We start from the raw sequence: 16,073 nt of genomic DNA, 5'->3' as shown, positions 1-16,073 counted from the left end.
TCATAAATTGTAGGAAAGTAGATATATGGGGGAAGTTTATCAAAGGTAAGGGTTGTGTAGTAAGATTTGTTTATGCAGGCTCTTGTCCGTGCCATCTCCAGTGATAAGAATCATCTCTTCTTCCTGATATGGGAAAGGGGAGGAGGATACCTTCACAAAGGGAAATTTATACCCTGCTTTTAGGCAGAAAGGGAGAGTACAGAGTTTCCCCTGTGTCTGCTGTTCCTCAATTGCCTTCAGTTCACAATAATCCTTATGCCAAAGTGGCATGTTTTAGAGTGCTACATTCTGGTCCCCTTCAGTTCCCCAAACACGTAACACTGTTTCAAAAGTTCTCGAGTATTTATTAAGTCTATTATATGTTCAGTATTATAAGGCTGGATTCTTGCCCTCAAGGAGTTTACACTAAGTATAGGAAGACAAAGCTTTCAACTTCAGATAGGTCCCTCAGTGGGGACAGCTGCTCCTTATACTTGGACAGTTTCTAAGCTTACAAGTGCTTCACACACACCATTCTGTCTTCTGTCGGATTGCCACAAGCAAGTGAGGCAGCCTGGTTCTCGTATTTCTGTTTTACAGAAAACTGTCTTAGAAGTCAAGCAACTTACCCAAAGATCTCCAGCCTGGACATCTGTCTCCACTGTTCTGCTACACACACACACCACACACACACACACCTATATACAGCATCTGTATATAGCCATTTTTGCTAATGGAGCTGGTACTGACTAGCCAATCTAAACTGGCCCCTACATACCAATAATCATTAGGTGGAGGCTTTGAAGGAAATTTCCCCCCCCCCCCCCCCAGTCTGTGGCTAATACAAGTTACTCATGTATGTAAATGAGCTGGACAAGTCCCTTGGACAGTACAGGTCACTTTTTTTTAAATTATTATCTTTTTTAAATGTTTATTTTTGAGAGAGGGAGACAGACGGTGAATGGGGGAGGAGCAGAGAAAGAGGGAGACACAGAATCCGACGCAGGCTCCAGGCTCTGAACTGTCAGCACAGACCCTGACACGGACTCGAACTCAAGAACCGTGAGATAATGACCTGAGCTGAAGTCAGGCACTTAACCCACTCAGCCACTCAGGCACCCCTACAGGTCACTCTTAAAGAGAGTGAGCTATTTGAGGTGGGATTTCCTATGGGCAGTTTGCTTCCTGTTAGCGCCTGGTAATGTGTCTGGAAAAGAACTAAAGTAAACTGCATTTCATTGAAGACCTACTGCCACTCTATTACAAGTCCATACCAGAGTCCCCTTTTCCAGAATCTTCCACAACCCTGGGAAGTTTGGCAGAAACATCGGTTGGTTTTAACAGCCATTCCCAGTCAACTATCTTCTCCTTTGCCTCCCGTAGGATAGATGTCAACTCATTTCCCCAGATACTTTGCAGAGAGGGTGGTAAGGGAAGTCTGCTGTCGCAGCGGGCAGGTTTCTAGGAAATATTATTTTTCTCCCTATGAAAGGAGAAGACTGAAAAATGTATTCTCTTGCAGTTCTGGCCAGCTCCCTGCTTCCTGTTTTTGTCTGAGTTTCTGATGACATGTGAGATGGGAGCTGGAGCCAGGGCCGCAATAGCGGCAAAGCCAGGTTTGCGGAACGTAGGGGCAGTGGGAAGAGTGGAGGGGCGGAACCGGAGGGGGCGAAAAAATTGGCTGGCGTCTGGTGGCCGCGGGGCGCAGCGGAAACCCGGGGACGGTAGTGCGGCGGATTAAGGCGCGCCTGCCGGTCACCGCTGCTAGTCAACCCACTCCTGCTCCAGGGGCGAGGCCAGTCCTCAGTGGGCGGGGCACGTTCTGGGGCGTGGCCAGCCGGTCCGCAGAACCCCGCCTATTCGGGGGCGGGGCTGGTCGAAGGGGTGGGGCCGCGCTCCGCCGGGGCGTGGCCTGTGGAACCTCAGAACCTGACGACTCGGGGTTGGGGCGTGCGTCTCCAGGCGCGGGGTTCCTCCCACGCAGCCTCCCATTCAAAAGATGCCGAAGGGGCGGCGAGGCGGCCAGAGCCCCACCATGAGCCAGCGGCCTGCTCCGCCCCTCTACTTCCCGTCCCTCTACGATCGCGGCGTCTCCTCGTCTCCGCTCAGCGACTTCAACATCTGGAAGAAGCTTTTCGTGCCGCTGAAACCTGGCGGGGCGGCGCCGGGGGGACGGTCCCTCCTTCAGGCGCCCCTGCCGCCGCCACCCGGCCTGGGGCCCCCGGGCGAGCGCCCCTGGCCCCCGCCCTGGCCTTCCGGCCTGGCCTCCATACCCTACGAGCCTCTGCGCTTCTTCTACTCGCCACCGCCAGGGCCCGAGGTGGCTGCCTCGCCCCTTGCTCCCTGCCCCTCCACTCCCCGGCTCGCCTCCGCCTCCCACCCCGAGGAGTTATGCGAGCTGGAGATCCGGATTAAGGAGCTGGAGCTACTCACCATCACTGGGGACGGCTTCGACTCCCAGCGCTGTGCGTGACCTCCTTGGCCGGCCTTGACTCGCTACCCCCTTGGCTCCATGCCTCCCAAATCCCCTCCCCGGCAATGTGGCCACCGGCTAAGGCTTCAGTCCAGATCCCAGATCGACAATCCCCACCCCCAGCACCCAGATTCACTCCTCCTGGATTTCAACCGACGCCCTCCCTCATCACTGTCAGGATTTCGTGAACACTCTTGTCCCAAACTTCACCCTCCCTCCATCCTGAGCCCTTTTGGTAATCTGGACTCTCAGCCTCCAAACCTCCATCCACCACCACCCCATCCTGCACTTGACACCCCCTGCACCATGACTGTCCCGTCCCCTGTGGTAGTAATATTACCATCACCCGCCACACACAAACCCCTTCCTTTAGAGACCTGAGCTTTAGTGTTTACCTCCAACTGTGGTCCTCCATGTGAGGAGGGGGAAGCGAATAGCAGTTGGAGTGTCCGTAAGTAGAGGTGGGAATTGTGCAAGACCCAGAAAGCCCAAGGACAGTTCACTGAGGGCCTCTGGGGCCCTCCACTTCTTAATGCTGGGAGGTAACCTCCCTGTGAACCCTAGCCCTGGCTCTGGTAGTCCTCTCACCAGGGTTTTGGACTCTAGATATTACATCTAAAGTCTTAGGGCTCTGGACGAGGGCAGACCAGGTGTGCTCTGATGTGGGCAGGATTCCTCTAGCATGCAAGCTGACTGATTGTTCTCCTTGAAGGGTAAAGTTAAATTTGATTCTACTCGGCACGAGGACCTCTCACACTGTAGAATATTCATTAGCCATAGGCTGTTCTGCAGACTGTCTTTCTATCACGTGTTCCGGCTAAGGCTTGCAGTTCAACACTGGAGGAGGGAAGATTGTTCTAGAAGGACTATCCCCGCTATTGTAAACAACCACACAGGTTAAGTTGGCTCCCCTGCCACACATGGAAGGGGAGTATGAAATAACCTAAATGTTTAGGTTAATGTGGCCATGAGAATGGTCCCCAACTCGTCAGGCACCCTGTAAGGTCCTCTTCCCCAAAGGCACGGAAAAAATCCCTAGAAAACAGGCTGAGTCTTGGACCTCTTTACTACATTTTCTCCACTTAAACATGTTTTGGCTGTTAGGGGTTTTTTCCTACCCATGTTGGGTTCTGGGTTCATGCAGGGAGCACACAATTGCGTCCCAGAAGCTTACTTTGGAAGTGTTAGAAGAGCCCTTATCTTTACTACAGCCATGTTTGTTTTGCTCTCCTGCAGATAAATTCTTGAAGGCACTGAAAGATGAAAAGTTACAAGGACTGAAGACAAGGCAGCCTGGAAAGAAGTCAGCCTCTCTCTCCTGAGGATCTGCATCCCAGAGCTAGGGCAGCTGCCTCCTTAGGTGTTAGTGCTTAGATAATGTGTCCCATTTGTTGTCGTGTCAAAGATCATTATTTTCTGTTCTGTATTTACTGCTGTTCCCATTGCTCCCAGCATGTACTCCATATACAGTGCCCACTTGTGTGGTAAATCTCTTGGTTTGTCTGCTCTCTGTGCTGCTGCTGGGGGAGCTCTCTCACAGGGTCTGGAAGCTGCTGCCCAGCTGGCATTCAGGGGACCCTCCCCCCCAACACCTCCCAGTGGAGGGAATTGGGAAAGCCAAGGGCAATATATATTTGGTTGTGGTGCCCCTACTCAGAGAGGCTCTTTGAGGACTGGAACAGATAGTTGGTTTTCAAACAGCTTTAGTCCTGGGAAGTGTTTTGTTGGATAGCTTTTGGACCACAACACTCTTTGATGATCTGATCAAAGCCATGATCCTTCCTAGAAATTCACGTGCTTATTATGTACCAGGTACCCTCCTAGACTCTTGGGATTGGGAGTTGGGGAGACACAGACAATAAATATCATAATATGGTATCACAGATAACCTGCTAAGGGGGAAACAAAAATAGTAGGGCAAGGTTGGTCAGGAGGGTCAGAAGAAAACAGGGTGGCATTTCAAATAAGGTTTCTAGAAGAGGTAACATTTAAATAAGGTGTGAAGGAAGTTGAGGGTGATAGCCATGTGGCACGTGGGGGAATGTTCCAGGCACAAGGGCCAGTGCAAAGGCTGAGGCTGGGGGCATACTGGGATGTTTTAGGGTCAGCAAAGAGCCCAGATGGCTGGAGCGGGAGGACTGAAGGGAGCATGGTAGGGTTGAGTGCAGAGGGTCCTTCCACATGGGACTTTGCAGCCATGGCAATGACTCTGGTTTTACTCCCAGTGGAGGATGCAGTAGTTAGAGGTTTTTCAGCCAAGTGATAGTGTCTGACTTGTGCTTGTAAGAGTAGACTAAGGAAAGAAGCAGGGAAAGCAGGAAGAAGGCTGTCATAATAATCCAACTAAGCAAGAAGTGATGGTGCAGCACAGTGTGGCCCCGCCCCACCTGTCCTTTCCCCCCTGCTAGGGCAGAGGTGTCTATGGCTTGTGGCACCACCCGTGAGGCCAGGTGCTGTCTTAAGGCAAGGAGGAGCGAGAGCTCAGCGACACAAGCCCACAAATAAAGAATATTTTAGGAAACAAGTCTTCATCGAGTGTAACATTTTGATGCTTGGCATCTGGATTTCCTTGTGCCCTCACTATGCCTGCAGCCACTGTGGAACATAGCCAAATATTTGTGACGTTTGGGCTTTGCGCAAAGAAAGGCATCTTAGAATCAAGCGAACAAGTGTCGAGGAGGGGGCGTGGCCAGCTCTTGACCAATAGCCCTGAGCCTGAGATTCACTCTTGGACTTGGCAACAAGGATTTAGTGTTGGTGATCTTGTCAAGAGCAGTTTCCGTTGAGTGATAGGGGTTTAACGCCCGACTCGAGTTGGTTTAAGAGAGAAGCGGGGGAGATGAATTGGAGACCATAGGTAGAGGAGACTCTTCCGAGGTCGTTAGCTGCCATGGAGAGCAGAGAACTAGAGCAGAAACTGGCAGGGCAAGCGGAGTGGAGAAGGCTTTCTTTATAAAGACGGGAGAAGTGACTGCCTGTGGTCGGGAGGGAGAAAAAGTGATGATGGAGGAGACGAGGAATTGCTGGAATTGTGCCTGGAGTGGACAGATAGGTGGGACCTATTTCTGTACGTGGAGCAGAGATGGTTCATCAGGAATCACACCAGGTCCCGTCTGTGGTGTGAGGATGCAGATGCGGGGAGATGGGGAAATGGCTGGTAGGAGCCAGGAAGTTGCATACACAGGCCCAAATGTTCCAGCAGTGACCAAGTGTCTGAGGACGCAAATGCGCATGCCTGCAAGGCCCAACTGGGAACCGTGGAAGAGCGTGCAGGGAGCCCCGTGGAGACAAGCCAGCCGCGGTGCGTGCCGGGCAGCCGATCCCGAGTTCCAGCGGCGTGTTGCCCAGGCAAGAGCTGAGCACCATGTCAGGTGAAAGTTCCTGGCTTCTAAATCAACAGCGAATTCAAATGGTTCGAAAACGCAGTTGCAGCCGAACAAAGGCTGGTGGGTCCCGCAGTTTGTAAGCTCTGATCCACCGGTAGGAGTCCTCTTAACCCTGGGCAGGGATTCCAGGCCCTACTCCCCTCCCCGGGAAGAAGGCAGATTTCTATTGCCCCAAGCCGGTTGTTGCTGGAGAAGCTCCCTTGTTCACCCTGGAAAAATTCAGGCTGGCAAAGCCAGTGAGAAGGGCTGGAGAATTTTAATGAGAGGGTGGGGAAAACCAAGGGCAATGTATCTAGTGGGGGCCTGTTTCCCATCCCCTCCCCCATCCCAGTAGCTCTCGCCCCCTGAGGACCCCTAACCACTCACCTCCTTCCCCATCACGCTCATAAGATTGGCCACCTATTTATTAATTGCATACCATGTGCCTAGCAGAGAGAGACAATTGACATGAACAATTCAATCCTCACCATCGCCTTGTGGAGTAGGCACGACACTTGGCGTGTTTTATAAGTGAGGGAAGAGAGGCTCCTCCAGAATAAAATGGAATGGAAGAGACCACTCGCCAAAGAAGAGGATATTGGCAGATGAAACGGACAGGAGTCCTGATTGAGAGGACAGCATATGCAAGGAATAATAGATGAAGGCGGTGGCGTGCCGGAGCCAGCTTGAAAAGCTTGTGAGAGCCAATTGTTAAAATTCAGGAATTTTGTAAGCTGGTTGTTAAAGACATCCGTTATTAAAAAGTAAACTGCATCAGGGCGCCTGGGTGGCTCAGGTGGTTAAGCGTCCAGCTCTTGATTTCCAGTCAGGTCATGATCTCATGGTTCTTGAGATCGAGCCCCGTGTCGGGCTCTATGCTGACAGTGCAGAGCCTGCTTGGGATTCTGTCTCTCGCAAAATAAAGAAATGAACATTAAAAAAATTAAACTGTTTCAACTCACAAACTATATTTACAACTAAGTTTAATAGAGATTCAAAATCCATCACTTCCTAATTATTTTGCTACATTTTACAACTAGCTATGTTCTTCAGGCTATGTCTATTTGCACCACTATAGTTGGTGGAAATACTATATAACGGTGTAATAATGTGCATTACTTCCTGATAATGTCATGTTGGTATTTTGATATTGGCCATCATGAGAGTTTTTACACCGTGGAAACTGGTGAATGTAGAAATCAGGTTTGTTCCTACCCATCTCCACTCCCCCAAAGTGTTGGTTGTTGAACATTTACTAGCACACCACCAGATACGAAACAGAAGTACCACTTTGTTCATAACTGAGCTAAATAAAGAGAAAGCTGCTCTGAAGCATTTGAAGTTGGGCTGAAGGTATAAACGAGGCTTCCTTCTTCCTCTGGCCTGATTGGCCCACTCCGTTGTAAACATGACAGAGGCAGGAAAGAAGCTCCTGGTCAGGCCTGGCCACAAAGGCTGTACCCTGAAATAAATAGGCTTTCATGGAGCACTTATGTGCTGACCTAAGATCTAGTAAGCCTACCCTCTGGTAACATGGGGCCCAAGGAATGTTCTGGACTCTGGTCAATCAGATTAGTGACTTCTACTTTCTGGTAATTAGGGTACAGGGAATCTAGAGGTAAAATACCCTGCAGGTGGGGGACTGAAGTCCCTCCTCTCCAGTGGTAACTGTTTTGAGCAAGATAGAACATGGAACTTTATTGAACATGAAACCAGCTGTATATACCGCACCCCCTTCATCACAGATCTGTTAGTCCTGAGGGAAATACAAAATTTAAGTGTAATGGGAAAACCTCCCACTTCTTTATGCAAGTGATTTGTTCCCCACTCTACGGCCAAAGGAGTCAGGCAGGATCTGGGCCCGCAGGAGCTTGACTTCTAGGAAGAGAAGGAAGAGAGAGCCTATCACCGCTTTAACGTTTTCGCGGGAAGCGAACATGGGTGCCTCCTGGCACACCCGCCTTTTCAACAGTGTCTTGATTTTGTCGCCAACCAGATCTGTGGCCTTGAGAAAGTCACCCAACCCCTCTGAACCTGTTTCCTCATCTGTAAAATGGAGACGTTGCTCTCACAGGATGGTTGGTGGGGGTCAAGAAATAAGGTGACAGATGTGAAGCTGCCCCCAGTTGGGAGGAAGGTGAGTCTTTTTTCTTGAGAGGGCCGACCACATTTCTTCCAGGCAGCACCCCATCGCCCACAGTGGACAAGCCAAGGGCTCAGCCTCTCTGCAGGTGGGTCCTCTGAGGGAGGGCTGTGGCCACCCACCACCCGGCGCCTTCACCTTCCACACCAGGGAGTCAGCTCACACAGAAGGTGCGTGCGCAGCGCCTGGAGGAAACAGAACTAGAGGGGAACCCGAAAAATGAATCCCTGAGCTGAGAATCCACCTATCTCAGGGTTTCTTTTGGTTGTGGGGTAGGGGGTGTGGGGGGAACAGAGTGGCTCTAACTAGCTTAAGTAACAAGAGGGGCTGACAGGGAGGTTCTCTGGTTGCAAGCAATAGAAACTAACATGAGAGAAATGTTAAGAAAGGAGGCATCCAGGTCTCTAGAAGGAAAGGAACGCGGTGCTGCCAGTGGAGGGCTGCACTGCAGCTTTCGATCCTCAGAGAGGAAATGTGGTTGGGGCTCCACCCCGGCTCCAAGTCCATCTCTGTCCATGTTGGGGAGGGAGGGGTGGCCAGGCTCCTGTGACGGCAGCCCCCTCAAGCACTCAGAGTGGGGGGACAAGCTGCGTTCAAAGACCCCACATGTCCCTCATGGGCCTCATGCTGATTGGTGCGTGGCCTCTTATCTCTTCCTCCACATTCCTGCCTCGCCCTCCTCGTAAAGTAACTCCTCAGTGACTCACACAGCCACACTGGGCTTCCTATTCGCAACCCACAGCAAACGGTTTCCTAGTCCCAGTTCCTAGGAGTTATGTCACAAGCTGGGGGAGAGGGGGGCCAGAGCGGCGAAGGTCACACAGTCAGCAGGGTCCGGAAGGAGGATTCCTCTGGAGGGAGGAATCAATCAGTATCAGCGATTCCATCTGTCCATTCACAGACTCACCGAGGATTATTAATCTCATCTCAGAGTTGATCTGAATGCAGCTGGTTCTGTAACTCTGAACACTGCATATGAATTAAGCCTGCATTCATTTTACTCCTTTGTTCATTTATTCATCCAAGCATTCTTCCAATGAAGCAGGTTCTTCACTTTCTCTGAGCCTCTTTTCTCATCTGGAAAACGTGCATGATAATACCCCCTGCTTGGGGTTGTTTCAAATGAAGTGAGATACCGTGTGTAAAGCGCTCAGCTCACGACCTGACACCACCATTTTGCTTGGTAGGGTTTGCTGGGCACATTTTGCACCCGGGTTTCTGGTCCTTAACACAAAACCCTCCTGTTTCTCTCATGGTGGGACCCACTAGGTGGCAGCCCGAACTTAGAAGTGGGAGGGAAAAGACCCCCCCCCCCCGCCCCCCACCCCCCTTTGCTTTCTAGTCCTCTCGCATCCAGAGCTGACATGTATCAGCTTGTTCATTAGTATACAGGAAAAAATCTAGTTTCGAAACCTGTGAGGAGGAGGAGACATTCGGCCATTCACTGCAAAAATAAACACAGGTGCAGGCCAGGGCCTTTCTGAGACGCTGCAGGCGGCTGCCGGCTGAGAGGCACATTTTACTCATGTGGGGTGGGGGTGGGGGGATCTCTTTTCAGAACCAGTTGCAACGTGAGAAATCCGGTTCACATGAATAGAAGAAGCTAGACTGAAAACTCATTAACACTTATTGTCTGTGTTGGTCTGCCGGGGCTGCTATACCCAAATTCTGCAGACTGTGGGGCTTAAGCAAGAGATGTTTACTTCTCACAGTTCTGTAGGCTGGGAAGCCCAAGCCCAAGGTGCAGGCCAGTTCTTGTTCCTGGTGAGAGCTCTCGTCCTGGCTTGCAGTTGGCTGCCTTCTTGCTGTGTCCTTACATGGCAGAGAGAGTTCTGGTGTCTCGTCCCCTTCTTATAAGCACACTGATCCTATCTTGGGGACCCCACCCTCATGATCTCATCCAAATATAATTACCTCCCAAAGTCTCCCTCTCCATGTACCAGCACATCGGGGATTAACATACAGGTTTGGGGCGATGGGGGGGCGTGGGGGGGGTGGCACAAGTCAGTCTGTAGCATCATCTACAGTGTATTCCTAGTTATTCCTCCCTCCTGTCATTTATCTACCTAGTTCCTATTAGTCATATATATACATATATATATATATACACCATCCAACCATTAATGGATGACAATAATAAATAAATAGGCAGATAGACAACAGTCCCTAAGTAAGTACATATCTCTCTCTCTACTTACATATAAATAAACAAACATAAATATATATAAATACAGATATTTATCTCTTGGCTGTTGTCTATCTATTATCTGTTATTATTGTTATCCATGAATGGATGGATGGTCTAGACCTATGCTGTCTAATAGAACTTTCTGCAATGATAGAAATGTTCTGAGTCTGTGCTGTTTAATATAGAAGCCATTAGCCACATGTGGCTGTTGAGACTTGACATGTGGCTAATGCAATCGAGGAACTGGATTTTAAATTTTATTTCATTCTAATTATTATATTTCTGTATATTTTATTTTTTATTATTTTATTTTAGAGAGAGAATGAGCCGGGGAGAGGGGTAGAAGGAGAGAGAGAATCTTAAGCAGGCTCCATGCTCAGTGCTGAGTCCAATGAGGGGCTCGATCCGATGACCCTGGGATCATGACCTGACCTGAAATCAAGAGTCGGACATTCAACCAACTGAGCCACCCAGGTGCCCCATTATATTTCAGTTTAAATAGCCACATGGGTTACTGGCTACTGTGTTGGACAGCTCAGATCTAGACAGAGGTATATAAATAGATAATAATCCGTCATGCTCGTAGGGTGTCATGCAGGTATAAGCCAGGCACTTTCTCCTTTCAGCTCTATAGTCACATCATAAACTAGATCTCCTCTTCATTTCACAGATAAGGCTCAAAGAGGGGACATGACTTGTCCAAAGTAACTAGAATGAGGTAAAAGTGAGGTTCAAATCCAGGTCTGAATGATTGCAAATCCTAAAATGGGGATCCCTATACCCATGTGGTAACAATGGTCATGGCATAGATTCAGAGCTACAGTAAAACCTTTAAAAAAGATTTTAGTGTCCTCTTACTCCATATGTAGCTTAAAATGAAGACAATTCCCCTACTTCCACCCCATGGCGACTACATTACTTTTTTTGCCCTAAATATCAAATGATATTTTAACATTCTCCATCTTCCCCCCAACCTCCCATTCATTTCCCTCCCCCTCATTTTGAGTACCTGCCTTGCTGAAGCCCTAATTCTGCTTAATCTTTGGCCAGGTAAGCCAACATCATGTATACAAGGTATGAGGTTTATCCTGTATTGATTGCAGGGTACAGAGCCAGATAATTTCCCCACTAAATTCTCTTCCAACTCAGTAAGTCTGGGATTGTATAATTTCAGAAAAAAAACAAGATACATCCTTTCATCACACGGCGATTTCTAATATTCTGAGAATTTGTAAATGCTTGTTAAAATCTTTTTCTTATGGGGAATGGAGAAATTAATTTTAAGTGACAGAAAAGACAAGATGTGAGCAGAATCGCCTCTAACACCTTGGAAAGAAAATTATCACTAAGACAACGTGCTTTATTTCAAATGCAAATTTTGCCAAGAAAAAAACAAACTCAATTTCAACTAAGCTCAACAGACAAATGCAGCAAAGAAATGGTATCCTTGCAAAGCTCTACGTGATTCACCTAGATTTGCTCCATCGAGCACTATATTTCAGAGGCTGAATAAAAACCAAAACCCATTCATTAATAACCCAGTGCATTCTGAATGGCACTTTATTGATATGAACAATGTAAAATGAAAGTATTCGGCGTACTGTGGTTTCATTTGTAAAATATGCGGTTCCTGAAATTTTCATTTGGATTGCAATTGTCCCCAATCGGTCCAGTTGTTCCCAATTGGATTGGATTGTCCCCAAATCGGTTATTCCTTTTCTTACAATTTGGGTGCCTGATTTCATTTGACAGCTCTGAAATTTGGGTTTATAACATTTGTTGATTCTTGGAAGATGGCAATTTGCTCTCTGTCCCCAAGGAGATATTGTGGGCATCCTCCTCCCTAGTTAAAGATCACTGATAAGGAAAACTGTGTAACATCATTAGAAGATGCAACTGTAGACTCTGTCCTTTCTAAACCTAAATGTTTCCAGAAGGAAGGGGACTTTGGTTTTCATTTGGATGCATTTGTTTTTTATTTCATCTACCTCTTACAAGTTGGAAAATGCACTGAATGAAAGGTGGTCCTTCACATGTTGGGCTCTGTGTCTCAAGGATCAATCTTTCCTGATCGTAAGTTCTGCGAGGGGCAGCGCTGTGTCCTGTTCACTGTTGAATCCTCATCACTTAGCGTGGAGTCTGCTGCAGAGTAGGTACTTAGGAAATGTTTGCTCAGCCAATGAAGAGCTGGCTGGATGGCTATGTGGAAGGTTCTATCAGTGCTTCCTGTATAGTTCCAATGAGATGAAAGATTAATGATCCATAGGATAAAACCGTGCCCATAATGCATGGTCCTGGCAGAAAGGCAGCCCTGGAGCCTTTCTTCAGCCCTCATTTCTGCTCAGGTGTGGCATCTGATTTCTGGTCCTAGTCTTTGGTTCTCTTACCTGGGCCCATTCTAAGGAATTGGTCCCCCAAACACCGAAGGCTAGTATAGGACCTACCAGTTTTGGTGACAAAATCTTAAGGAGAAGTAAACTCTTAGTTTCCAAAGCACCTGGATATGAATATATGAAGCAATTCATACAATTTGGCAGCTCTGTGTTTTCACAGTCTTAAGACTTTCCAGGCCCTTTCTTTTAACATTACCAATTTTAATCTAGAAAATGGGTCTTCTCCAGGAGGATGCAAATAGCTTTTGACTTTGCCATCACAAATCCTAGCAGCGTAAGGTGAAGCAGGAATAATCTAATCCAACATCTGGCTTACTTGTAGACTCTGTGCCCCAAATCCAACTGTTTCCAAATATCCTGTGGGCAAGACATCTATCTGGGTGGTAGCCTGATTTTTCATTAGGTTGTGTTGGTGTCACTAGAGATATGGCCTCAAGAGGTGTGGCCTCCACAGGCCCTGTGGGTCTCCCAAAGGCTGTAGCTACCAACTGTGATGGAGTTGGCACCAGGGGCAAATGCAAACTCTTTTATATGTTCAGTGAAAGTCCATCAGAGTCCAGAGCAAGCTCATATAGCCCATTTAGAGACCAGGTAACCTGGAGGGCCTTTACCTTCAAGAGTTTGCTAGAATTCTTTGGTTTGGAGGAGGGGTTCGTGGTGAAACTGTTAGGCTAATAAAACTTTATTTCAGTTCTAAGGAGTCAGATGGACTCTCTTTAAATATGAGTTATATGTTTATGTGAAAACAGGAACACTGAAAGGTTAAAATGAAGCGCCCAACTGTGCAAACCAGTATTTTGCCACAACCACACCTCCAAGACATCATAGAGAGACTCCAAGCAATTATGTTTCTTGCTAACTGTCTGTGTACATTTTACAGGTAATTGACCGTTGACCACTCCCTCACTAATGTTTCCATTATGTGGTTCCACACCCTTCCTTAGGTGCATTCTTTCCAGCTTTCAGTGGCCAGCAGAGCTCATGAATTGGATGCATGACAGTGACTCACAGAAGTCTAGAGATCATCCTTTGGAATAAGTTTGCTCTCCTTTTTCTGATGGGACTGCAGTAGGGAAAGGCTGGGATTGCCATGTGTCTTTTCCAGCTCCCTGCGTCTGTGTCTGTCTGCCATTCCTGGGATGAATGGCACTTCCCTATATTTGATCATTTCATTTGTCCTGAAGGTTCAGAGCAGCCAGGGTCCAGGAGGGAAGAAAAAGAAAATGGAGGCAGAGGGAACCCCTCCGTTCCTGGGCACACTGGCCCTGTTCTCTGCAATGGTGAGTGAGCACCATAAAATTTTGTGGAGGCTCCAGGTTTAGTCCCCATCACCGCAGCAAGACAGTGGCTTTGGGAGTGTTTTTTGTGCACATGTGAGCCCTCTTTACAGAGGGGCAGAGAGAGGGGTAAAAGTTGCTTCTTCAGTCTCTAAGTACTTCTGAGTACTTGCAGAGAGCTTCAGACTAGGCTCCAGTGAGAAACAACATGCAGTTACTGTCCAAGCTGAGTCTGAATGGAGCCACAAAAGCCCCCGGGTTGTGGCTCTCCATTAGGACACAGGGACTCCTCCAAAACACTCAGAGTTGGTTTTCATTTGTCTATTTTTGTTACAGGAGATAGTTTTACTTACCTATATTCTAAGTCTCCTTGGCCTCAAGGCTACTTCTTACTCAATATTCTGTTTTCTTAGACCTTTGCTCTGAATATAGCCCATCATGGCCTCTGAGGCTTGACCATTGAGTTTCAGCATCTGTTGCTAATAGACTCCGTGTCTTGGTATTTCCTACAGAGAGAATCCAGTTGGCTTGGCCCCATGTGCTGAGCTACATTTCTTGTGGCTGGTCAGCCTATGAATTTGTGGCTCCTGGGTCAGAAGGGTCTCCTGTTCAATCAGCGTACATCAGAGGGCAGGGCATTGATACAACACACAAATAGGGCTGAACGTAAGGCAGACATCATGATTGCTGGGACTAGCAAAGGCAGGGAAAGGTAGGTGGTCTTGGAAGTTTGTGTCCCATACCAATGTCATCCTGGACTCCTTGGGAGCCACTGACCTGGACGGGACTTCTTTATGCTCTGAGAAGGGCATATGACAAGACATTGGCTTATTCTGCCCTGGGTGCCCTGGGAAGTCATTGGCTCCAAGATCACAGTCATGGGTGTGTTGACTGGATGGCCAGGGGTGAGTTCTTTTTGGCCAAGGAGCTCATGCCTCAGGCTGGGATGGCTTCTGAGACCACAATAGGTGCTCTTGTCCGATAACTCACTGTGCAGTTGGATTGTGAAGGGGATTCCATCTCACCATATAGAGGAAATAGAATGAGAAAGTAGGCAGGTTTGGGGGAATGAAAGCTTATGCCTTTTATTTTAAAATAAAAAATTCTACCAGCATATGAACACTCTGTTCCTGCACAGGCCAAAGATGTACGAAGTTAATCAGAAAGCAAAGCATGAAGTGACAACAGCTAGAGTCCAAGTTCCTGTTCAGTACTTATCTTTGCCTCATGTGTATCTAATGTGGTTGGTGGGAATCGCCAGCCTAGGTTTTCCACCCTGAGTGAAAGCACAGGTACAAGTGCTTGTATTGCCTCTGAAATGTAAACAGTGACAACAGCAACAGCAAAATACAGCTCCACATGAGGCTGGCTTTTGTGGGCAGTTCCAGAGTTGGGAACATTTTCATTTTTTTATTTTATAGAATATATATTATTTTATTTTATAGAATTTGTGACCAATTAGTTCAGTAGATAGAAGGAGCTAAAATATTTCACCACACAAGACAGAATTATGAAGCTAATACTTTAGTAAGAATGCCTTCAAATATACTTCTCAAATCATTTTCAGATACAATATGCCATATGCTCCTCACAAACATCATGGGAGGTAGGATGTGTTATACTTACTGTTTCAAAAAATTTTTTTTATGTTTATTTATTTTTGAAAAAGAGGGAGACACAGTATGGGTCGGGCAGGGGCAGAGAAGGGGAGACACAGAATCAGAAGCAGGCCCTAGGCTCTGAGCTGTCAGCACAGAGCCCGATGTGGGGCTCAAACCCACGAACCGCGAGATCATGACCTGAGCCGAAGTCGGACACTTAACCGACTGAGCCACCCAGGCGCCCCATTATACTCAATTTATAGATAAGGAGTCAGAAAATGGTTTAGAGTGAGTTGTCTAAGGCCTTGACTATTCATGGCTTCTTCAAGATTTCCAGACCAATGAATGATATATTCTGATTCTGTTTGGTACAAACCTTCTCTCAGTTAGTATATGGGTGGGGTGAATTTAAATATAAGCAAGAGATGGGGGAAATAAGGTGAGGTCACAGTTAATTTATGTAATATACATTGACAGCCTCCCTCCATAATTTATAAAAGTCTGGCCAAGGTCAGAGAATGAAAATAATCAATTTCTAGATTTCATTATGTAATGGCTTTCACTAAAGTATGGGTTTGACATATGGAGACAAATTCTGCCACCTCACAAATGTCCCTGTTTTTGAAACCTGCGTAGTCAAAGCAACTTAACATT

General features: G+C 47.5%; 2 protein-coding genes across 2 annotated transcripts; both read left to right on the top strand.

Moving 5' to 3' along the window:
• Nucleotides 1–1,899: 1,899 nt before the first annotated feature.
• Nucleotides 1,900–3,945, top strand: CD1H11orf91 (chromosome D1 C11orf91 homolog). Its single transcript, XM_007082088.3, has 2 exons — nt 1,900–2,444; nt 3,689–3,945. The coding sequence occupies exons 1-2, from the start codon at nt 1,979–1,981 to the stop codon at nt 3,772–3,774; spliced, it is 552 nt and encodes a 183-aa protein (XP_007082150.2). The 5' UTR covers nt 1,900–1,978; the 3' UTR covers nt 3,775–3,945.
• Nucleotides 3,946–4,984: 1,039 nt separating this feature from the next.
• On the top strand, nt 4,985–13,829 carry LOC122231497. Its single transcript, XM_042959620.1, has 3 exons — nt 4,985–5,823; nt 7,997–8,130; nt 13,726–13,829. Exons 1-3 carry the CDS (start codon nt 5,453–5,455, stop codon nt 13,827–13,829), a joined length of 609 nt encoding a protein of 202 aa, XP_042815554.1. The 5' UTR covers nt 4,985–5,452.
• The last annotated feature ends 2,244 nt before the right edge of the window (nt 13,830–16,073 follow it).

Source organism: Panthera tigris, chromosome D1, assembly GCF_018350195.1.
Source record: "Panthera tigris isolate Pti1 chromosome D1, P.tigris_Pti1_mat1.1, whole genome shotgun sequence".
NCBI lineage: Eukaryota > Metazoa > Chordata > Mammalia > Carnivora > Felidae > Panthera > Panthera tigris.
This window is presented reverse-complemented; position numbering and strand designations above follow the sequence as displayed.